A 24,183-nucleotide genomic window follows, 5' to 3' on the forward strand; every position below is an offset into this window, starting at 1 on the left:
GGGCCTCTACGAGACAGGCGCAGATCGTTCCCCGAGCGAGAAAGCTTCTCTCCAATAAGGTGTGGCGAATTGGAAAAGGGGGTCGTAACGACACCGTCGCCAGACCTGTGGTTTGTGAATAACCTCACTTTCTGGCCAGTGCCTGATCTCGGTATTTGCATACCTGGCTCGCCCGCCCAGATCGGTACCTCAGACTTTCGTACCCTCCTCACAGGCTCGCCCTAATCGACGACCTGACCGCCGACACCACCACTCCCCTCATCCGTCGTTCCGGGTTGATGAACAGACGTAATCGGAGGTATCCGGACGAGGTGGATGACACAATGGAGAGCCAAGGTCGATCATTGAAGGGACCATGGAATTTTCGTATGGAAGAGAACTTGCCGGGATCGATTTCTGAACCCCTCTGCGTGTTCAATATTGATTCACATGCGCCGGGATCCATACGCAGTCACATATGTCATTTCTCGACTGTGCCAGTATCGTCAGTTGCATTCCAAGCAGCACCGAGACGACTGTTGACGTCCCAGTCAAGACCCCGTCAGCCATCGTCATCTCCCTTGTTCACCTTTCAGCCTTGCCACCCTCCGCATCCTTCCGTATCCTCCTCAGAACGGAAATAGCCAACCATCTCTTCCGGCCCGTAATGTCCAGATCCTCCGCTCCACGATCCCACGCCCACTCCCGGTCAATCCCGTCGCAGTCCCTTTCCCACAGCCTCTCCACCTCGAGTCCGAGCTTCCTCAGCTCCTCGTCGTCAAAGAATCCCCGCATCTTCTTCCGACCGGTGTGATAGCCGCCCACGACCCACGCCCGGGCTTCCGGGTCGTCGCTCAGGAACCAGGCGATCGACCTCCGCAGATTTTCGTGCTGCTCCTCCATCCACAGGCAGTCGGCACATAGGACGCGGTCGAACGCGCCCTTGTTCTCAACCGCAAGCGGCGTCTCCAGCTCGCCCCACCCGTGTCCTTCGACTGCGACCTCGACATCCTTTGCGGCCTCCTGATGCTTCAGATTCAACTCAACATTCTTAGTCAAATTCTCAATCACCACCGGCGCCGGGTAGTCAGTCACCAGCACCCTCTTAGCCCCCAACAACGCAGCCATGAGGCTCGGCAGCCCGGTGCCAGCTCCCATCTCGATTGTCGATTTTCCTCTAATATCAAAATTCTTCAACGGCGGCACCGGCACATTTTTACCAAGCTCAACCGTCCCCGCGCCGGCTCCCGTTGTGTCACCACCAGCCTGCAAGCCCAGCGTGCCAGCCTCAATCAGGTCGGCCAGCAAAAGCGAGGCGTTCCACAGGAAGTGGCTGAACAGCGAGCGGTCTTGAGCCGCTTTCGGGTCGGAGAGCTCGATCCGCAGCGGTTTGGAGAGGTGCGGGGACGTGTAATGGAGGGCGGTGGAGGCATCGCCGTGCTGGTTGGTTACGTCGTCGGTGAAGATGACGCCGAGGGAGCCGGCGAAGAGATCTTCTGGGTCACCTTCGGGCTCGTTCTCGGTGGTGTCGATGAAGGAGAGGCGGGCTGTTAGGGCCATTTTGGTTGGTTATGGGTGGGACGAGGTGAATTGGATGTTTGGTTTCGATCAGCGAGTGCTGATCCGTTGGGGAGCTACCTAAATAGGTGAGTGTTTGGTGAGAGGTAGTTTTGGTGTGGTGTGTATGTGATGAGAAAAGGTCGCGAAGGTGAGTGAGAAATGTGATGTTGTGTGATGCGATGTGATGACCAGACGCCTGGCCCTTGCAGAAGATTTGCTTGAGGCTCGAATCGCACCAGGAGAGAGATGAAGATCCTCTGATCCTCACAGGTACCGGTAGGTGGGTAGGTAGGATGTGTCAAGATCTTGACCGGAGGAGGCCGTTTGTGTGGTCTCGAAATTCTGATTCGTTCGCACAACACTGGGTGCTATCCTGCTCAACTTGCCAATTGCCGCTGTCGAGAGCTCGCCTATACGTATCGAAGAAAAGGATATCTGCACTTTCTTCCAATATATCAACTCGCACCGGCGAGCGAAGCGATCCGCCCATCACAGCGGGTGTCTCTCGCGACTTTGGCGGGGTAGCCCTCGAAACAAATTTGGTGGGCCCAGACTGACGAGGGATAAGGGTTTAGGGCATTGACTCTCCATTTAGTGGCACGCTTTTTGACGTTCTCCACAACAAAGCTGTTGATCAACAACCGCGTGAGGCACTGAAGGGTTCGGTTCGTGGATTGAAAGGAATACCTCAGAGAACTTGTCGTGACAGAGTTTTGGCCGCATGACCGTGGTGTATCAATCTTTGCCCGGAAATTTGGGAAGTTTGCCGGCTGCCCGTCAATGGAGCACTGAGGACTCCGGAGAACCAGAGTTGGAAAGGAGAAGCGAGAAACAAGAGTGGACACACTGACTGAAGCGAGGGACCAACCCGGCTGACGTGAAATTGAAGACAATTTTCATGGATCTTGAAATAACGAGGTCCGAAGATTTGTTCAGGTCTTTGGATGCAAATCAAGACCTTGGTTAAAGGTCGACTCGCTAAAGTACTGGACGCCGGGTCCCAGGAACAACATGGCCGTGGTGGTCATCTGGCAACCAGTCTAGGAAAAAGAGAACTTGGAGTTTTCTGTTCTTTCCCACATCGATCAACTGGGGTCAGCTGGCAGTGGCGATCGGAGAAGATTCTCAGTGCGGTATGGAAAGCTATTCGTGCCTTCCCTAGACAGGTGGTTGCCGGAGCCTCGGGGTATACAAGAAGGTGCGCGATATGAAAAGGGAAAGAACAATTGGACTACCAATGGACCATGGAATCCAGACCGTGAATGCTTATTTCGTCATACCTATGTCTCAATAGAAGCTGCTTTGTCGTGTGCGAACACGGCGATATTCCTCATCGTACTGGGACTCGGTCGCGAATATCGTCCCGGTTGTGTTGGTATTCACTCCATGTCGTCAACATCCGATTTTCGCTCAACAAACCTCGCAGAACAGTTCAGATATGGATGGTCCCAGAGGGTATGCGGCACAGCAAGCTAATACTAGTACGTAGGACCCATGTCCGATTCGGGGACTGAAAATAACTACCATGAATCTCTCGTGGACCTGGCCATACCATCGCAAGCGGCCTCATCAGTTTGTTACGTAGCCTGTTACATGAGCATGCCATAGACGTCCGTTCTCTCTCTGTGTACGTTACCGCGAGTGCCTAGTCTGCGCCACGATCAAACACCCATAGTGTCGAGTAAGGTACCTTTACTTGAACACCCGGACCTACTCAATCAATCACGCAGAGCAGGCAGACATTGTCCTACTGTCGGTTTACAGTAAGACGAATATCTGTCATCATTCTTCTCATCTTTCTACCCAGACATCGAGGGGATCTTTTCAATCTTCACAGCCTCGGAAGTGTCTTGCCCACCTGACAGTTCTACCTGGATGCAATTACGGCTTCATATCCACCGTGTTTCTTTCATACGCCTATGTACACGCAGTATGATCGGACGGAATTTGCGAAGCAGGCAGAGAGAGGCACTGACGAAAATAAACAAGTGAGAGACAAGGAAGTAACAAAACCGGAGAGGATTGTAAGTAGGACGAGTTCATCAATAAGGCCTGGATACAGGTAAGTGATATGGACCTGATTACAAACATCACATGTATAGAACTTAACAGGGGTCACAATAGGGGCATTACCGAAGCCATAGCACTGTTTTGTTTTCCATTATCATCGCGAAGTGGTGTCCGCACTCTTTGGCTCGAGTACTATTGATGCTGCCATTCTGGCATTCGGGTCGAATATTCAGTATTCAGTTAAGCATGACTGCTCTGGATCGGGATGTTGCGCGGATTTCTTTCCCTTCGCTCTTGCCTTCCAACTCACGCACCTACCTCTAGTTTTCAGTCAGCGTCGTGACTGCTTCAACTTCAACTTCGTTTTGCTAGCATTTCACAGATATAGATATGGAGGGAACGCTCACGTTTCTTACACCACGGCTACCTACCGTACCTTCAACTGCGATGCAAATCCGAGATTGTTGGCCAAACATAGTGTGCCAGGACCTAGGACTGCCATGGCAATAGTACCACTGACATGAGCCGAACGTTCTTTCCCTCTTCAGTGAGTGTCAGTCCAGTGCCGCATCTGTACCATCTGCGCCATCCGTGCCTTCCAACTTCTACATCATTCCTGCCGTGTTTGCCACATATTCTTTTCCTTTGCCAAGATTCCCTCCCTCGGTTTGCATCAATCTCCATGATGCAGTGTGGGAACAAAGTGAGCAAAGTAGAAAGGCATCATACGCTGAAGTTGTCGACTTGGGTTGGGATATTTAGGTTTCTATAGATGGATATATGTAGGCTGGATGGAGCCAAGAGTATGTATGAAATGTCAGACGTGACGGTCAGCGACGGATGGGACAACAACAGCGTTGAAGATTATTCCAAAAATATTTTCTAGTTTCCAGCTTGTGATCTCAACTTGCCACAAACCATCTGTTACTTTCCCCCATCATTTCAACAGCCACCCGATGAGACTAAGATCTATCCAAATGTGTGAATGCTGTAACGACAGATCTAGCTCGGTACCGAAGTATGCACGGGAAAAATAGATGAAGAGAGACAAATCATTACAACCGGGTTAGATGAAGTCATTCAAAACGAGCGGCTGTTAAGCGCGCGCAAATGTGAGCCGATGTAAGTGGTGAACGAGTAAGCAAGAAAGGTACTCGGGTGTTAGACGTTGGCGAAAAGCAAGATGTTTGGGGGTATCATGTCACCGCAAGTCAGTGATGTGTTCCTTACAAATATCATACATACAGAAAGGGTGAAAATGCCCAAGTTCAAGTTCAAGAAAAAGACAAGAGAGAGAGAGAGAGAGAGAGAGAGGACCGAGAACAAAAATGTTAATCATAAAACACGAAGCCGTCGACAAGGATGTTGGTATTCATCCGAACCCATCCATTCATCCATCCAGATGTGTGGTATAAATAACCCTGACCCGTCCGTTCCCGTTTCCTGTTCCCGGTTTACCACCGACCGTGCCGCCCACCCAGTACAGTAGAGGAGTTATGTCAGACAAATGCTATGTCTGTCTCGTTCAATCATTAGAAGAGGCCCCTTATCCTCATCCTATCCCGTCCCTCTTCCCTGTTCCCAACCAGTCCTGGCCAAAAAATAATAAAGAGAAGGGGAAAATACAAAGAAACATAAAAGGATATAAGAGAAGAAACCTTCTCGTGGTTTCTTGTCGCTAAATGGATATTCCTCATCATTTCCCCTCCCGGTTTAAACTCCATCCCACCGTTATTATCCAGAAAGCCACCCAAAACCTAGTTTATGGTATCATTTTCCTGCCTGCCATGGCAGAGGAGAGAGAGCAAAGAAACATTAGAAGAAGCAAGAAGCTGTTATTTTAGTCCAACCCGACCCCAGTTCATTGATTGCATTACTGCAACATGAGCAACCTCCTCGCCTCCTCCTTTTCCTCTTCGGTCGGGTCATCCGAAATCCAGGGGCCCTTCTCCTCTTCTGTCGCGTTAAGGAAGCCCTCCGTCCTCCTGAGAGTCTGGACATCGAGATCCGTCACATACGACTTGCCATCCTGGAGCTTGATGCGCACCTCGTGCTCGGTCGACAACATCATGTCGTCCTTAGCCAGACGACGGGGTCCATCGAAAACAGCAACGACCCGCTTCTTCATGGTCATTTGACCCTTGTCGAAGCCCCAACTGGAAGGGTAGTCGCGGCGGTTCTTGCGACCACGCGTCTTGCTCTGGAGGGTGACGCCACCGCGGGAGTGGGTGAGACCTCGCGACTTCTGCACACCGTTGGCGGGGTTGCCCTTGGTCTTTCTGGAAGGCGAGTTCTTGGAACCACGACCAGAGACGGAATCCTCGTTGTCGTCCTCATCCGCCATATCTTCATCTTCGTCGAGATCACCCATCTGGGAGGTCATTGTCGTGGTAGTCGGGAGGTTGTTCTTCTCGAGAGTGTTGTGGACTTCGCGATCGCTCTCCACCTCGGCCAACCGCCTCGCGTTGATGGCTTCAGCCGGGTCCTCTTGTTGCACAATCCTCAACACGCAGTCGTCCAAGTGCTCATAGAAGTCTTGGGCGTTGCTGAAAGTTTGAGAGCATGTCGAGCACTTGCCGGTGGCATCGGGTGCGTAGCCAGTCAGCTTGTTGCCAGAGCTGCTGTTGACACCGAGCGTCTTCTTGCGGCTGTTGGGTGGTGTTTGTTCTACACCGTGAACGGCTGTCAAGTGACGCTTGAAGACATCGGCACGGTTAAACGACTTCTCGGCCGCTGAGCCGGAGCCCGGGCAGAAGCCGCACACCATTGTTCCCTTGTAATGTGTTAGAGTATGACGGTTCTTGTCATACTTTCTCGCGAAGCCCTTGACATGATATTCGCATGTCGCAATGGGGCACTTCTCTGGCCTTTCTGTTTGGTGAGTGAGCATGTGAGCCTTCAAATCCTTGAAGGTCTTGCCGCACTCGGGATGAGGACATCTCTGCTTCTCCTTCGAAGCTTCGTCTCCGCTATATGGCTGTTCGGAAAAGTTGGACTGGTATGAAACCAGGCTTTGCCTCCTTTGTGGCTCAAGAGGTGCTGGGAAGGGAGAGTATGTAGGGTAGTTGTTGCTTTGTAGGAAAGGTGACGTGCTGCCAGTTCGGAGCTGAGGAGATGCGGAAAGAGCGGGTGAGCCAGGATATGCGGAGCTAGGGGCAGGGTACATATGCTCGTAGCTAGGCATCGCCATCGATCGAACTTCGGGGTGGATCAGGGAAGGATCTGTTCGAGAAGGGGTCGAGTCAGTAGTCCGCTTTTGGTAGGAAGATTCGAGACCTGACAGAGGAAACCAACACGAAGAATCAAGGGGAGGAACAAAATGCCCGCTTGACTGAGAAAAGAAAGAGGAAATCATGCGAGAAGTTTGGGGCCTTCGGTCCACATAGTGTTTACCCCAGGCGGGGAGTGGAGGAGATGGGAAACAGGAAGAAGTAGAAGTGGCAGGAGAAAAGACACGGCTGGAAGCCAGTGAAGATGAAGAAGTTGAAACCGTGGAGGGGGTCGCCGGGCTTGTCGGCAGGCGTGTGTCGAGGACCAGACCAGTCTTGGGCGTTATGGCATAGGATGTGGAAGAAGAAGAAACACAGGAGGGGGAAAGAAGGCTCTGAGACGGCGAAAGACGAGATCTAGGGATCTGTTCAAACTCACCAACAAAGCCGGGGCCTTTGGGATTCGAAAATTCGAAATTGGGGTTATAGCCATCAAGAGGCGCGAATGAGTACTCGTTGCCATGGAAGTACTCGCCTTGGTCGACAATGCCGGGGCTCACACCGGGGCCCGAAGGAGCTCCCCACGAGGCTAGGTTGCCAGGATTTGAGAGGGGGGAACCGGCGTTTGATGAGGATGCGCTGCGGCTGTCGACGCTCAGGTTGGAGTCTTCGGGATACAGGCTGGGGGACTTCGCATGGTACATGTTGTATGGCGTATCGGCATACAAAGTGGTGTTTGGGTCGTAGGCCATCGATGTTTCGTACTCTTGGGATCGGGGTGGGTAGTATTCAGGAGAAATGCCCATATCTACGGGAGTTGAGAACATTCCTCCCTGTGGGGGCTCTGGGTAAAGCATTGTGTATTCGTCGGAGCAGGACTTTTCTAGTGATGGGAGTGGAAGCGTCGAAGATATGGTGGCTTGCTAACAACGAGCCACAATCCTTTCGCTGCAAGTCTGCATATCAGTCAAACTGCGCTGGGGAATTCGGAGCCCACTATGATCCGTCAGTCACTCACCTTCACAAGTGGATACACTGGTTCAAGGTCTTCGAAATCAGAGTGACTGGATAGTTCGCAGGTGCCGGTTTATAACAAAACGCAAGTGGAAGCCGGGAATCAATCAAAGGGAGCGGTTCCTTGGTAGTGAGTCTTAGACCGTGACTGAGACCTCGGGTCGTGGTGAGTACGGAATCACGGATGAAGTGACCGGTGGTGGTAATGAGTGGTAATGATCGGTGTGTCGGATTATCGGTTGACGCGAGTGTCCTGATTTTCCAAAATACCCTTCGTCCTTTGATCAGTCCTGATCCCTTGATGTTTTTTTGTTGTAGTGTTTCGGTGGGAGTGAGTCGGAAGGAGTGTTGATTATGATCCTTCGTGCTGAGCTTATCCAACTTGGGATATTGTTAGAAGCTTCAGTCGATCTAAACACTCTTGTTCCTGGGCTGATGGTGAAAGAAAGGGACAAGAGAGGCGTATTCCAAGACGATCGGGGTGTGTGAGGTTTCTATATACTCGGAGCCTCTGACGAACTGCTCTTATCCCGGAGGAGCGTGGAGCTCGGTGGGCATGGAAGATCTGGTAGGGCTCCAGTGGCCGGCGAGCAGCGAGCGAGGCGTAGTACATGCGTTGGGAATGTACTGCGTACACACGCAAGAGTGTGTGACAGGGACAGGGCGAGGGTGCAGGGGCTAGGGGGCAGAGACAGGGGGTGCTGGTGTGGGAGAGAGGGGGCAGGGTACAGAGGTGTGTGTACCGAGAGACTTTCTTGGGAGCTACGTAGCGAGTGCACCATCGCCGACCCTGCTGCCCGTCCACTGAATGGGGCTCATGCTCCTGAGGGCGCCAACCGTGGATTTGCTGTGAAGGTACCCTTGTACCGTCATCAACACCGGCCACCCCTGTCTTCTCATGTCCCAACTCGTCGACAGACCACAACTTGGCCACTTGGACGACTGCACCCACGAGCCCTTTTGGATCGATGGTGTGGTTGGGTGAACGGGGCCAGAGGGGGTTGTGAAGCGACTTGGCAAGACCTCTCGAGAGACCATTTGGTATGTGCAGTGCTTGTTCCGTACGGGATACCGACACAGCAACACCACCACCAAGAGTCCAAGACCACCTCTCGACCGGCACAGTATGGATGGAGCAGGGCCCCGAATATCGATCGCTAGTTTGAGGTGGTGACTGGTGATGTTGAATTCTACACGGTCGAGCCAGTTGATCCCGTCTCTCGCCCACCATCAAGATAATGGCATCTGGGTTCTGGACTGGGTAATTATTGGTTATTTTATCAGTCTAGTTCCCGTCTCCTGTGCTGTTGATCTCCCCCGTATGTATCCGGACCAAGCCAAGGTCAAGGTCACGGTCCCTGGTCCCTGTCCAGGAAGGGCTCGCGGGTTGGAAATTGGCACGCCGTCTGTCGAGCATTTCCCAGAGCTCAAGAGAGCATCCGGAAACGAGACATGCTGTCGCAAATCCGTCCTCGCCCCTGGATGTCATTTTTGTTGCTATCTTTTTTTCTTCTTCCATCTCTCATGATCCGAACGACCAGTCATATCTCGTCTGGACATCATACAAGCGTGGGATCCTGAAGAGTCGACGCAGTGGACAGGCGAGGAATGAGAGTGTGAGGCAGAACCCTGGATCGGTTGTCTTTGGGAGGACAGCACGAGCCTTTGGGACTCCAGCATGGCGATTTGCTCCCCGCACCGTTCTTTGCAGACCGCGCCGGTGCTGTGCCTATCGTGTCTTTCCGCCTCCGAGCTCTCTTTCTCCTACGCATTTTACACTTTTCTAGTGTGTCTTTGGGTGTAAGCACTGTCTTGCGCGGGAGTCATCTGAAGATGGGGAGATTACATCCATCGTCCTGTTCACTCCAAGACATGTACAAACTCGATGATGGACGCTTTGCTTTGGCTCACTGTACTGTAGCCGGGTGAATCACGAGACCGGTCAACGGTCACACAACCGGGTCGGAGGAGCTCAGTCAGTCGCACGCTAGGTAGCAGACCCAGGTAGTTACCGATGCTGTCTCGCGGACAAGGCACCAGATTGGGGAGCCCACCACCGCACATCAGGCTCTCGAATCGACTCTGTAGCCACCGAGTTGACACTCTTCCGTCACTCTGCTTGCAGACATACCTAAGCATATCGCCCATTGCCAGGCCCAGAACTGCCCGTTGCCTGCAGGAATCTGAGAGAGACAGAGTCCACTGGGCAAGAAGCAAGAATTAGTTGCCGTCCACGATCGCCAACGTTCCAAGCCGGCGCTCAATGGCATCTGATGCGCATCGAGGACTGTGTGGGCATACTCCGACCTTGTCCTTGTCGCAGATGTAGGGACTCGGGGTCGCAATTGCAGGCGTAGAGGTAGCCGTTGTCGTAGTTACGATATGGTGAAAGTGGCCGTATCCTCTGAAGTCAAGGAATAATCAAAAAGATATTTTTATTCATTCCTTGTGCTGTGCAAGCTGCTGCGCATACCCGACGTATTGGATGCGCAAGCCTGCCGCCCGCAGCGCCCGGATGGTTCCTTGGGGTTACCGTAGGGACTGGCAGCGAGATGTGCCCTAGGGTGCTGCAATGGTGCAGTGGCTTGACATGTCCACTGACTGGAAAGGGTTCAAGTTGATGGGTGGCTGCTGGTGACGGGACTGTCTGGCCAATCGAAATCGAGGGGGGTTGCAGCCAGCGCGGATGGATGTTGAGGTTACATACTGGACTGCAGCAGTGGACGGCCAGTGCGCTAGAGGGCCAAAAAGAGCAGAAGGGTTTGCAGTGGTGTTGTTCAGTGTGTGCTTTTTGCACCCCGAAATAAGGTGCACAGCCTTATTGCCATGACCCAAACGGGAAAGATGGAAGCCTTCTTTTGTCGCAATCGTGGCTTCAACGTGTAGCTTAGTGATAGTCTGCCATCCGCGATGCTATAATTTGAACCTTTTGCTTTGCTTTCCACGACGATGATGCTGTCATTTACTGTAGCTCATCTTGCGTCCGGGCCGTGTGTCTTCGGTAGTGTCTGGGGTGGTGATGGTGGTGATGGTGGTGCTCCGGGATGTGGTGTCTCGTCTCGAAAAATGTGAAGCTATCACGGGGCCATCACGGCGAGTCTGGAACAGTGGAACTGGGCATGGATCCCCTCTGCTCGGCAACCCGTTCCCATCGCATCGCGCTGTCTGCTGTTCATCCGGTATTTGTCCGGACTGCAATCCGCTGTCCCCTGGTCGGTCCTGGTCGGTGCAGTGCCAAGCGATGAAAAGCGGAATACACTACATGGCAGAGAATGTCGGGCAGAAAGAGGGCCGCTTGCCAGAGCGATCGGCGGATTTTGGTCCGAGGGGGGGGAATGGGGGGCATCTGTGGACGACTGGGACTCCGGAGCGCTGCCATGCGGGCCAAACATTGTGTGCGCGCGCTTCTCCCAAACGGGCAAGCCAATCTCAAAACGATTTCGCGAACGAGCCTCATCGTAGAGTCGGTGGGTTTCGCAAATTTGGCGGTCAAGAATTCGAAATGCACGAGGAAGGACAATTAGCAACTTCGGGCGGCTTTGCGCTTGCTACGAGCGGCTCAAGCGAGTCAGAAGCCGATGCCTAGAAAGTCGAGACCAGATCGAGATATCGCTTTTCTCCACCGCGCGAGTGGACAAGGAGAAAAGTTTGCGAGTTTGCTGGAGTTGTCGGCGGCCATGTTGAAAAATTGAACGTGAAAAAAAGAGCGGACGACCGGAAATCGCCGGTGCGATAATACTAAAGTTGCGAGTTGCGAGCGCAACGGCACCTGAAAATCTAAAAAGTCTTTTCAACTTCATGTTTGGCCAACATGCTCTTTCCTTGAATACTGGAAGACTTTTTCTCTCTTGGAAATTTGAACATTGGCAGCAACCGACGGTCCAACCTGAAAGCAGGCAAGAACGACGGGAGCGTCTTCAAATTCTGCAAGTACAATCTACAAGTCTGCACCTTCCCCGTATGCGGCGTTCATTAACGTGCAACTCCAGTAAGAAAGGTACATATGCACAAAGGGTAATTCAATCGCGCTGTCCCTCTCAACGGACAGAGTTCAAGATCCGCACCCCACTACAGTACAGGCACCTTAGGTAGGTGGACTTGCAGCCCGAGGCTCAGTTGTCGCTGTAGTGGTTCTGCTCTGAAACTTTTGCACGCACCTTATCCACAGACCCTCAACACCAAACGAAACGAAACAAAACAAAGCTACCAACGAAGATATCACCGTGGAGCCTCGTTCGCTACACTAGCTTCGTTTTCGCTTCCCCAAAGGCCACCGTCATCGCGGTTCATTGTCGCCATTCGCGTCATCACAAGGCTCGGGAAAGCTCTGGAAATGAAGACACAAACCCACAGCAAACCAATTTGACGAACTGGCTCGTTCCACCGCCAATAGCGCATTCTTTGCATCATTGGCATTGGACTGCACTGCACTGCACTGCACCGCGCTTGCCCGCGTCGTTACGGGGAAAAGGCAGTTTGCAGAAAGCAAATTACAAACTCCACGGTGGTTGCAACCGGCATCTCGGCTGCTCGTAGCGGAAAAGCAACACTCATCCTAACACCCAGGATTCCGATGATCAATCGCTCGACAGGCCGATTCAAAACAAGAACCTAGGTACCTCTAGGTCTAAGCCCGTGATCGGCGGATTTTCCGTGCCTGAGCCCTGAACCTCCTGGGCGGAGAGCGCGGAAACGACGACGAACCGTTCCCCCGGCCCCGGCGGCCCCAAGATGATGGAACCCGTGCGGTGGGACGGGCAGTGGGACATGCAGACCCGCTTGCCCCGCCAAGTGACAGGGGCGCCGCAGCATGTTACTCTCGTACCGCTGGAGCAAATCTCGAAACTGAGGCCGATGACATGGAGAAGCCCCCCGGAGAAGACCGGGACCCATCGCACACTCCCACTTTGACTCCCACGCAAGTGGAATTCGACACAATGACAGAACTCCCTTCTGACTTCTGAGGCCGAGCTCCAGTTCTCTCTCCGTCCTGCCTGGACCGTAGTATGTCTCCGAGCCGAGCGCCCGCTCCGAGTCTTTGGACCTTGAAGTGCGTAAGGGCCGTGATAAGGTGCTGGTGGTGGTGACGGGAGGCTGTAGCTCTAGGGGTTGGGGTAAGTACAAGCATTCGAGGGGCACGGCCCGTCTTGAATTTGATGGTGGTTGCATGCCGGCATCAGACGGTACAGATATCCGTACGTATCGTGCTGCGACTTGTCCGATAACAACAAGTAACAACCGAGGTGGCCTTGATCAGGCTCCGTCTCCGTCCCTCTCTGCTAACGAGACACAAGCAGCAGACAACACAACACCGACACAGGCACCACCAAATGGAAAGAAACACCACATTGCAAACCCTAGGCGAGCCTGGCTGGGCTTTTGGTAGAGACAGATCACAGCGTGTAACGTCAGTGGAGCCGGGTCAAGATCTGCGTTGCGTTCAGCCGACATCAGGACCAATCCCCTCGCTGGATTCCCAGATAGGTCTAGTTGTGGCTCATGCCTGCATGGCGTCGGATCGCGGGCAGTCATTGGCTCTTTTACGTTGTGATCCAAGGGGTCCAAGATGATGCAAAATCCCACTCTGTGTGGGGAAGTCAAAAAGTAAAATCCAAAAAAAGCAACGGTTCATGTCGACGAGGCGGTGCAACCTTCGTCTTGGGTCTGTCAGACAACAATCCCTACGCTGCTCCCGTACCGGGACCACACCCGGCATATCACACCTATATTACAGAAGGGCTCTCGGTACTATACCTGCCACGGGGGATGTGCTATAGGGGTGGTCGGGAAGAAGACCTGAGTAAGCAATCTTAGGCGAATATAGCAAAGGGTCTCTTTTGTATAGCCATGGAGTCCCGGTTCATGTTGCTTGTCGACATCGCACTTCTTCACACATCTCCGGACAGTTGACTGGCCTTTCACGGTTTCGGTATCGAGCTAGATTGTGAATATCATAATACCGGGCGGGCGAAGAGTCCTTCAACCTTACACCGTATATGGTACCCCCACACGCAACAAACAAGGATGAAATAGCTCTCCTGTTATTGAAAACCCAGGATGATATCCAACAGGCATCATCGCTTCACTAGTCCCCGGCACCGTTCCTACTTGTTGCTTTTTGGCATCTGGGAAGGTCCTTTTGCTGCCTAACTGTGTAGACCTTGGGCTAATATCAGAACATCCTGTCTCTGGTATGATCACTCTCACCCACCACCTACACCGGGGTCTCTTAAACTTCAAGGGGATCCTATAATAGGTGTTGTTGGAGTTCCACTTAATTATCATATCTGTAACGACGTCTTCATTACGATGACCGGATCGCGATGCAAGCAGCCGGGATCACACTGGAACATACATCCATCCACCCAAACCACTGGGATATCGTTGCGGAGTCTCGCAACTCAGAGACACACAAAAACAGACAAGAAAATAGGGGAGTCATTAATGTTTCGATATGAGGTTCCTGATCCTTTGGTTATGGATAGCTTGTCTAGCTCTCCCAGTTCATGCATCTTCCCCCCCCCCCCCCCCCCCCCCGAGCCCCCCTATCCGGCGCAGGTACCCAAAGCCAAATGGGGTCTTGGCCTTGTTTGGAGGCAAGTTGGACATGTCGCACAGACTCAGGCCAAGAGTCCTCTTGTGTCTCCTCCCCTATCTTGGACTTACACTTGACTGTGGTCTCCCTGACTCTCGTATCTGGTTCTGGTTCACAAGAGTCAAGACGGACTCTCGCTACGAAAACGATGGTATGTAGGTATACGATCCTCTTACGACCAAGAGTTTCTCCGGCATCATGATGACGACAAGACGACAATCCTATGAACATAATGTCTGATACAAATCCTCTCGGGCAAATTTCCTTTCATATGTACGAGCATAGCTTGGTGAAAGGAGACAATTGAAATTTCATCCCGGTGGCCTTGGCATATCTTGATGAGTGCCACTGTTACTTATTCGTAAGTTATCAACAGTCAGATTAAGGGTTCTGCAACCGCAACTGCAACCACAACCACAACCACAGCAGACATAAACTATTACACACATCTGAGCTGCCTTACCGTCATGCAGGAAACTTTATGTTTTTGTTGGTTTGGGTGGTAAGCAATCTGGCAATGTAAACCATTCGGTTTGGTAGGTAGAGTAGGCGCGTCCTAAACCATCAACCAAGATATTTTTTCAGCTACTACCCAGGCATCTCGTGATGCGATTGAAGGTGAAAGCATCAGAGATGTCGTCCACATGACTGTTATCAGATCGAATTAGGTCAGATGAGATCAGATTAGTTTTGATACATGCAGTCAAGTCAAGCTTTATTTTTATTTTTATTTTAGGTTCAACGACGTTGGTGGCAGTTGGATGTCGTGAATTGAGGCAGTGCTCAGCCCTATAAGGTAGGTAGGCACCGCAGTCCATTCCATTAGTTCAGCCCCCAGCCTCAAACTACCTCTACCGTTAGATCCGAGTGAAGTGCACTGTACATAGTAGCGAGCGGAGGAAAAGTGACGATAGAAAAACGGGCAATTCTATTTCAGCGTCTTTAACTTTTTAATCAATTTCCAGTGTCTTTGCATTTAGCACTTTCCTGACTGCTCTGGGCGAGCCGTTGTCGAACCCATCTTGCAACAAGCCGGAGAAAAATTCCTGACCGACCAAGACACACTCTCAAGTCTCAACAGACGGACGAACTACTGCTCCGAACCGAAGTCAGATTTGAATAAAAGGAGAGGTTGGGATGGAAATCCAAACAGCAGGTTCGACTTTTGCGACAAATAAAGTGGTCCACCTCCTGCCGTCCCCTTCCCGCGGCCCACGACCGCGGCTCCGACCCGTCTTACCCGCCCAGGCCCGCCATGCCCTCCCACGCCGCCCAACCTGGCTGGGATGAAGGCGAGCAACTGCTTCCCCGATCCCGGCGTTGTACGGTCGGGACAAGCGGTTTTTGGATGTTTGAGCCCCGTGTGTCCCAACAGTACAGTACGTTGACGGGCCGTAGTGGTTGAGGTTTGTCTGGTTTGGCGGATGCGAATGTGCTTGGGTTTTATCAACTTACTTAATGTATTGTGATTGGTACTTGCTTTTGGTGAAATAGGTAGGGGTTGATGAGAGATGTGTCAAGTCCACGGTCTCTTTTCCTCCCTCTGTTGAAGGTTCCAACTCGGGTCGTTCAGGTTAATGGAAGCGAGTGAGGGGAGCCAAGGGCCCTTTTCCTTCACCTTCAGGCACCACATACAGTTGTTCCATGTCCTGCAAGCCTGCGGCGTAGAACCAACTGAATCATTCCATTCCATCAAGTCCTTCTGTGCTTTTACCGCGGTAGGTGTCTCGTACGGCCGGTAAGGTGTAAGCACAAGAAGAGGAATACGGGTAAATCATGTCGGATCGCGGAAAACCCTGTTTCGTGGCGGCCTGCGCTTAAAGCTCAGCACCCGGCGCCAGTGGCGGCTTTCGGGCACCTATCTGCCGGTCCGGGGCAGTGTTCAAGCTTCTTACGTACTTGGTGCTTGGCTTTGGCCAATAACTACCTTTTTGTGGCTGGCTTTCGATGTTTGTTGAGGCGCTTAATAACAGGTCGATGAGAAGCGCGAGATGAAAGGGTCGAAGGGATACGGACAAATGGGTTCTTGCTCAACAACACAGGTCAATATCGCCGGAGTTTAGGGTTTGGCGATGATGCTGATGGTACCTGACGCAAGGATCAGTGAGGCGCGTAATTTGGTTCGTCTGTGTCTTTTGCTCGCACTGCATCCTCATCCCTCGCCGACTAAATAAATGGCTGCCGGCCGTGCGTTGGTTAAGTCTCGGGTCATTCCGCGGCGGCGTGCCGGATATCAGAAACCACCGCCGAGATACCTCCCAGAGTGGATATCGCGACTGTAAGCAACGGAAGTCGCAATTTCCCTTTCCGTCGCCGCAATTTGACCACTCACGCCTTCCGAACTTCTGACAAAACTGGAGCCTCTCTGTTGTGAGTTGGTGTAAGATTCGAGCTCGGGTAAGATTTGTGTAAGATTACCTTACTGTTCCCCCATTTCTTCCTCCAGGGGGTCAGTGCAAGTGTAACATCGCTCGCTTATCGTCACAACACAGTCTCGCTGCGAAAAACCCACGACTTTTTACCTATCCCGCTCAAGTCCGCTACCAGAGTCCACGATGTCACTGTTCCCCGCGGTTTCCGATCCCTTGACCTTAGTGTGCACTAGCAGCTTATCCCACGAGGCCCGAAGGGAACGGGGCATGCGCTGTTTGAATTGCTTGCTTGCGTTCGGCTTGTTGGCGCGCGTGGGTGCCCGACCCTCATGAGCAACGTAGACGGGTGGGAAAAAAAGAGGTGTGAAGATACGACTGGTTCAGGAACGAAATTCTTGCAATGGAAAAGCGGAAAGATGGAAAATCTTTCGGGGGGACAACTTCTGTTGCGATGTTACTCTTAATCCGATTTGGGTAACGATTGCGGTGTTCTGGGGTCGCTGAACCCTTACGCTACTGTTTGGTGCTCTGAGCTCTCTTGTCCAATCGCATTACGCCCTTTATCCACGAACAGTAACTCTTTTGTTCTTGATATCTCTGCCAGAAATCAAAGTGAGCAGGCTCCATATTCACATGAATCTAGTAGAATCCTGGATATCTTCGGTGCCGCTTCGCACACAAAGAGCTCAGAGCAGGCTTTCAGTTTCTTGTCGGCACCGTGCTGTTCTCCAGCAGGCGTGTATCTTATAACCTGTACAAAGTTACGGTACTTTTGTGATGAATATTACGTGAACATCCAACAGAAAACAAGCATTGCGGATCGACGGCACATAACGCCGTACCTCTGGCTGATCGACAGCCTTCTAGCTGAAATGAGGGTTGTCAGATTCGACACAAAAACTCAAGGCACCAAGATCTTGCCATCAACGTTCTGATAATCATCATCGGATTTGCGTGCCAGTGACAGAACTATTAGATTGACCGGCCTAAAACATGCACTCTGACGACAATGAGCGGCGGAGGCGTTACGCGGTAAAGATTGTTTGCTTGGATGGCAGGATGAGCGACCGGAGCTCTTGCATCCGATGGACCATAGCAAAGAGCCGCCTGGTTGCTCTCCTGGAAAGAAAACCACGCAAGGCTCCGAGGCGACTGAACGACTGTGTAGGGCCACTCTCATCACATCATTGAGGTGGTATGAGAGGAAATGAGACGGTTGTTGACGTGGAAATGTAGTAACCAATGATCCGGATTTTGATAGAGCACACCGGGCGAGTTATGCCTTTTTCTAGCGTTTCTTTTCCCGCCCGCCCGTTGGCCAACGATGGATGTCAAGCAGTCGGTTCATCCTGTGAGCTCGATGTGCAACTGCAAGGAGCCAACCTCATTTTGACGCCTTCTCGACGCCTCACGCCTCTGCTTTGCGTTGTGCCGCCGCGGCCGCCGCCAGGTCCGTTGGGTCTAGGGTAAGGTCGTTAAGCGCTGCATCCACTTGGACAGGAGCTTCAAGCCTCCGTCTCGTGAGTGGCTCGACCTTCTGAAGAACTGATATTGGAAGACGACAATGCTCAGGATTTCAAGCTTTTTCCCTTACCATCAAGTGAACTTAAACACGGCTTGAAAGACGTACGGGTTTTAGGAAGATACTTTCCCGCAAGCATCGTGTGTCTCCCACCCTGCACAAGCTCCATTGGTTGACGAAAACACCAAAACCCAGTAACCCACAGATGTCATCCTAAAAGGGAAAAGGTAAACGAGAGAACGATCCAGGCCCACAAATGTCCTTCTCACTCTCACTTGTGCCCTGGACGCCTCATAAGCCAATGGTATGCTTCGAAAGGTGCACCGTGACGTCTCTCGGGCCCGACGATATGGCCCCCCTCTCATGCCCCTGTGTGGCTCGTGCCGCGCCTCTTGTCAGGAAAAAAAAAACGGAGAGAAGGGCAAGCAAACCCCAAGCAGAAAGCTGCCAAGGAAAAGCCAAGGCACCAGGCCACCAGTCTTGCCAGTATTCAAGGCACCATTCTTTTTCAGACAAGGGTCAAGGGTCCTCGACGAGGGGGGAAGGTGATCTTCCCGCGATTCGTCAATTGCCAAGACGGACCCCCGGCCGCGGGCCTTGGTGCGCTTGGAGAGGCTTTGGAAGCTTGGGTTGGGATTGGTAACTTGACGAGACAGAGTCGCAGTGGCTGTCGAGTGGGAGGTACCTTGACGGTTGCGACATCGCGGGCGCGGGCGCGGACTCTAGAACGAAGGATTGCTGTGGTCGGTGACCGTGGAAGTGCTAAGAAGGAGGTTGGATAGTATAGGGTATCCAGGATCATGGTATTCTCTTTCCCTGCCCGATGCCATGTCAGCGGTATGCCAATGTTTCAAGGTCAGAACTCAGAAGGCCGGCTTCAGGGTTGTGCTGTTTGTGATGCGATTCCAGAGCCCTAGTGACAACAGGCTGTGGTGGTGAACAAGCCACCCACAAGTAAGGGTATCGACCATGAGATGAAGGCAAGGCTGGTGCACCATCATCAGCGTCATGGGGAACCTCAAAAGCATGTTAGTGAGTGGTGGTTTCTAAGTTTAACCTCGTGCACTGCACCCCCAGAGCAACCCCAATTTGCAACTCCGAAGGAACACAGCATTAACCCCAACAGGGCGCGGGGTCGTCAACATTGGAAGCCCGTCGTTGCATTGGAGGGTTTTCCAACCACACCATGACGGGAGGTTGCGTATCGTGCCAGGAAACCAAGATACCAGAACAGGCAGACCCATTCGATCACGTCCGCAAAAGGTCATCTCCCTTTCTTTTGACCCGCAAAGGACCTCTCAAGGAGTATCTACCTAGTATCTCGTTTCATGAGCTCGCTTGGGAGAGGAGAGTGAGATGGCGAGGATGGGGGCGGTGACTGCCCAGCCAGCCCTTTGGTCCCGTGAGCAACCCATCAAGCATTTGCCTGTCGCGGGGTAGAAAGCCATCAGCGGCACGGAAAAGGGGTGGAGGGCCCGCGGAGTTGCAGGTACATGCCGTGCCATGACGAAGAGTGGGTGGCCCGTCAAGAGGGGATCTTGCTGCAAAAGCACCCAAAGACGAGGGGAGATGGGAAATGGGAGATGAGAAGGGATGGGCAGCAAACGTCAACAACGCAGATCCCCCTTTCTGGTACATCCCCCATGTGCTAGTCCAAGTTTGATGTGTGCCTTCTTCTGTCGACGACCGCCAAGTCGATTCTCGATCATCCCATTATGTATACATCCGCGAAGTGTCATTGCGGGAGGAGAAAGGGCGAGTTGTCCGCGAGTTGGCCATCCGTAGAGGTAGGCGGGTCCTCCCCCAAAGCAACCGGCACCGGCACCGGCACAGCACTTGGCACGATTCCACTTTCTGCCAGCCGAGCCTCCACTCTCCCGGGGCCCATGCCGTGTCGGTGAGGTCCAAAAAGTTTCCAGAGGGCGATCCAGGGCTCTCGCCGCCCGTGAGGACCAGACAAGATTGGTGCCCATCGAGGCGCGGACTGGGCTTGAGTGCTTGCATTGATGCAATGGCAGGTGGGGTTGTCTGGGTTGCACACTTGCAAGGCTGGGACGAAAAAGTGGAAGTGCGGAATGAGGGAAGTGGAAAATCTAAAGTGTGACGCGGGGGTGGTACGTACCTCTATAAGTAGAGGCTAGCCTGAAGCTCATCGCGATAAGAGGCCCCGCCCGTGTTTTCGGTGGAGTCAATCTCTGTTAGTGCCGGCACCAGCCACAATTGTAACCGACCGACGACTTCCATTTCAGTTCAATTTCGAAATGCAAATAATGACATGCGTCGAGAGCTACTGTCAAGTTCTGACAACTCATCGATTCAGGCACATCATTGTCATCGAAACCTGCAGTGTTTTCCAGCGTGGAGCAAAACGAAATTGCTAGCTGCAAAGGCGGCATACAAGTCACGTGTGCAAATGTACCTTCCCGGGGTCAAGATACCTCAGCTAGGTAGGTACTTATGTTACTTCTTTGACATCCGAGTCGGACAAGTCCAATTCGTTGCAGTCTGTGTTGCACAATGAACTGCAAGATGCCTTTTTCAACATGGCAGCAGTGACCCAATACACCACCACAATGACCAGTAGCCAACGCACTATCGAGACTTCTCGCCTCTTTTGCCTGATTCCCCAGGTCGAATTTGCTACAATGGGAAGTCCTGAATACCGAATACGTATGTTGTGTGCGCATCGATTCCTATATTTGGACGATCAGATCGCCGCAAGGGTCGCGTAACCAATACCATGGTTCCTGGCCCTCAGACCCCGAATCAATTAATTTATTTCAACAAAGGTTTGGTGCAGGATGGGCGGAATGTACGATGATCATCCTGGAGACACTCAACAACACCGACGGGATGGCATCTGATTCGGAAGTGGAAGTGTCTTCCGACCCGTCACACCGGCCCTCGGGGAACTCTGCAACACAGAGAGGACAACTTGAAGTGATATCTTGCGCGCCAAACGATACACGGGCTTAGTTTGCAAGTGTCTTTGCGCAACAAATGTGACCGTGGGGATTCTCCTCACCCTCCACGGTGAGCGATGCCCGTCCTCCATTGGGCCAACGTGGGTGGAAGGTCGATAGAAGATACCACACTTGAGGTGTCACTTTGTTGGTCACAAATCTGGTGCCCTTCTCCCGTCACTCAACTCGGCCTTGCCGGTTGCGACGTTGACGGTTGGGTACCATCGTCCCCCCCCGCCTCCGCCCCCGGCGCCGCCCGTCCCTACCACGGGTCCCTCCCGGAGACAATACCGATTTGGGCTATGAGCTTTCGGTGCTCTACCCCTTTGTGGGAGACCGGTCCCAGAAAGGGACACAGAAATCGCAGCAAAAAACAACATGGGAAAGATTGTTGGCTTCCACGTTGCCATGAACTCGGGCTACTGAACGGCCCCGCCATGCCTGGTCTCATCACGCCCTTTACCAATCCATGGGGCAACGCCAACGCGGGACTGTCCATCACGATTGTCGGTTACCGTTCACGGTGAACTAATGGTGGCCCTCATCCATGCAACTCAATACTCCTCTCCTCCAGAAGAAGGTCGGTGATTTCCAAATCCAGAGCACTCTCAGAAATCGAGAACAGAGAATCGTTCCACTCTTCGGTATGGAACTCACGACAGGACGGGTTTGTGCCGTCTCCGGAGGTCAGAGGATGTCTCGCAACTATGGCCTATTTCGTCCATAGTGTTGCTTCCTTCAACCGTAAGAGTAAACCTTCTGTTTCCTTTTCACGTGCTCAATATCAGAAAAACTCATTCACTGTCGAAAGGTCCGAATACCTTTTGTCAGACACTTGTCTAGTTCTTGTGTTACTCATCCCCAAATAGGTTCATCTCTATGCAGAGCAGCAGTGCAATCATCGAAGATAGGTAGGTACATTACACAAGCCAGGGACACACCAAAGACACTCGCACATATCAAAATAGGTAGACAATACTTTCCGGCAGGCACCCGTGATGCTGACGGTACCCTTAAAAACACACAAATATATCCGGAATGTCAAAATGACGTCCCGAATTTGTACGCCCTCGATCGAGCCACAAAGGGTGAGGCCTCATTTCATAGTCATACCAGGGGGGAGCCACCGATACATCTTTCTTCTTCGACATACCATAGGCTCTGCTAAACCGACTGATAAAGCAAGACCCGAGCACAAGAATGTATTTCTAGCAGCACTCCTTTTCAACCAGATACCGGATGCTAAGCATCCCGGGCGTACAAACGATGGGATCCAATTTCCCGGGATGGAGGCACATACGACTCATTCAAATCAGTTCGGTTTGCAACAACTGATTTCAACAAGTGACAACTATCCTCCCCTTATGCGTATCGTATCGCGATCTTTCGTACGCTTGTGAACCTTGACAAGAACGTGCCATAAGCGATGAACGAGGCAACTCCACCCATATCTTACAAGTCTAATCCCAGAAATGCACCTCGGCTGTCTGTATCAGTAGCTGGCTCTCTTATGTCTCCTACCGATCTCTGCGCCACTATTCAGGGTCTCATCCAAAACTGAAGATCGATGGGGCTTCCGTAGGAATGGAAGACAAGGACAAGGACGGATAGCGAGTGGAAGAAGGGCCGGCCCAGCCAAGGTTCCCAAGGTAGGCCTGTCCTATCTTGCAGCATCGACCGAGCGCAGTGGCGGCGCACGCATTCGCATGAGTGTCCGCCGGTTCCCAGCTGGATGGTTCGGTATTCCCTTCCCCAGCGCCACCACCATTCCCTTCGGAGGGGCACTCCCTCGGCAAGGGGGGGCAGGGGCAGTGGGACACTCCCTCCAGTCCAGTCCGGCCGGATGGTCATGGTCATGAATGGGGGTCCTTTTGCTCGGGCCAGACCCTTAACAGTCGATGGCTTTTGTTATCGAAGTCGTCCACTTCACACTAGCGCAGTATAGTCTCAATTTCTTTTGTTTCTCTCTCTCGTACGGGCGTGTCGTGTCTATGCGCAAGCCACAGTTGCGGAGTTCAGACTCTTTCGGCTTAGTTGCTTTTGGAATGTTATGGGATTGGGGATGATTGGGAAGGCGTAGAATGGCCTGATAGGCTTCCGATGACTGGAACGGTCCTTCTCAACGTTCAAGGGTCCAACCTAACTGAACTGATCCGAAAAGAGTTACCTACCACAACGACACAGTCTTTTTTTTTTTCTGCGTTTCGATCGAGAGGTTTTCGCAGTGGATTGACCGATTGTGATATCCCCGGAGCAATTCCGAGGGGGAGCATGATAAGGGAAATCTCGAGGGCGGCGCTTGGCTAGCTCGGTCGATTGGGATTGATAAGGTAGATTATGTACAATACCGATGAGGTGCGAAGGGATTCCCAAATCTTAGCTAAAAATCCCAATGGTGTCAAAGCCTCGCCTCTAGTAGTTCAGTCTGGAACTGCACCATGCCGAACGGAGGTTTGGACTAGAACCTGCTGAGATATCGCTCTGATAAGGCTACCAGGAAACCCATAGAAGGTAGCCATTCGTACCTGCAAGTGGAAGTGCAACAATTGCGTGTGAGTGATCTGGACCTCTTTGGACCCTTGGCATCCCGGACAAGACTATGTATCATTTGGCGCCTTCCCAGATCACCACCAAAGTCTTGGGTACTTCCTTGATACAGGCACATCACTCAATCAGACCATATAATTGAAATCAAACTGGTAGTGTACGCTCTTTCCGCTTATTTCTTCCGCATTTGTTTGCCTTGCAGCTGCCGTCCCGCGGTGAAGAAAATGTGTGCAACTTGTATGGTTCGGTCCTGCCCAGCACCAACACGGGCCATCCTGGCTTTGTGAGGGCAGGAACTACACTAAGCAAGTGCTATCGTGAGAAGGATAGTGGAGTCGCTCTGTCTCTCATGCCTCGGTGTGGCGATGTTCTTGTCTCACGAGGAAGCTACGATTTGCAATCGCCGGACAAA

The 24,183-nt window shown here is 52.3% G+C and overlaps 2 protein-coding genes across 2 annotated transcripts; both read right to left on the reverse strand.

Moving 5' to 3' along the window:
* Nucleotides 1-436: 436 nt before the first annotated feature.
* On the reverse strand, nt 437-2,024 carry SMAC4_02565 (uncharacterized protein). The gene has a single exon (XM_003352082.2). The coding sequence runs from the start codon at nt 1,537-1,539 to the stop codon at nt 565-567; it is 975 nt and encodes a 324-aa protein (XP_003352130.1). The 5' UTR covers nt 1,540-2,024; the 3' UTR covers nt 437-564.
* Nucleotides 2,025-4,841: 2,817 nt separating this feature from the next.
* On the reverse strand, nt 4,842-8,261 carry SMAC4_02564 (uncharacterized protein). Its single transcript, XM_003352081.2, has 3 exons — nt 7,777-8,261; nt 7,198-7,706; nt 4,842-6,771 (listed from the first exon to the last, which is right to left on the reverse strand). Exons 2-3 carry the CDS (start codon nt 7,613-7,615, stop codon nt 5,423-5,425), a joined length of 1,767 nt encoding a protein of 588 aa, XP_003352129.1. The 5' UTR covers nt 7,616-7,706; nt 7,777-8,261; the 3' UTR covers nt 4,842-5,422.
* Nucleotides 8,262-24,183: the final 15,922 nt, after the last annotated feature.

Source organism: Sordaria macrospora, chromosome 2 (genome assembly GCF_033870435.1).
Source record: "Sordaria macrospora chromosome 2, complete sequence".
Lineage (NCBI taxonomy): Eukaryota > Fungi > Ascomycota > Sordariomycetes > Sordariales > Sordariaceae > Sordaria > Sordaria macrospora.

What these genes read in the sequence shown, in the direction of transcription:
- SMAC4_02564 (XM_003352081.2), bottom strand. Translation starts at nt 7,615, where the DNA reads ATGCTTTACCCAGAGCCCCCACAGGGAGGAATGTTCTCAACTCCCGTA. An exon ending in CAAAGGCCCCGGCTTTGTTG is followed by an intron (nt 6,772 to 7,197) that starts GTGAGTTTGAAC and finishes CTTCTCGAACAG; the next exon opens with ATCCTTCCCTGATCCACCCC.
- SMAC4_02565 (XM_003352082.2), bottom strand. Translation starts at nt 1,539, where the DNA reads ATGGCCCTAACAGCCCGCCTCTCCTTCATCGACACCACCGAGAACGAG.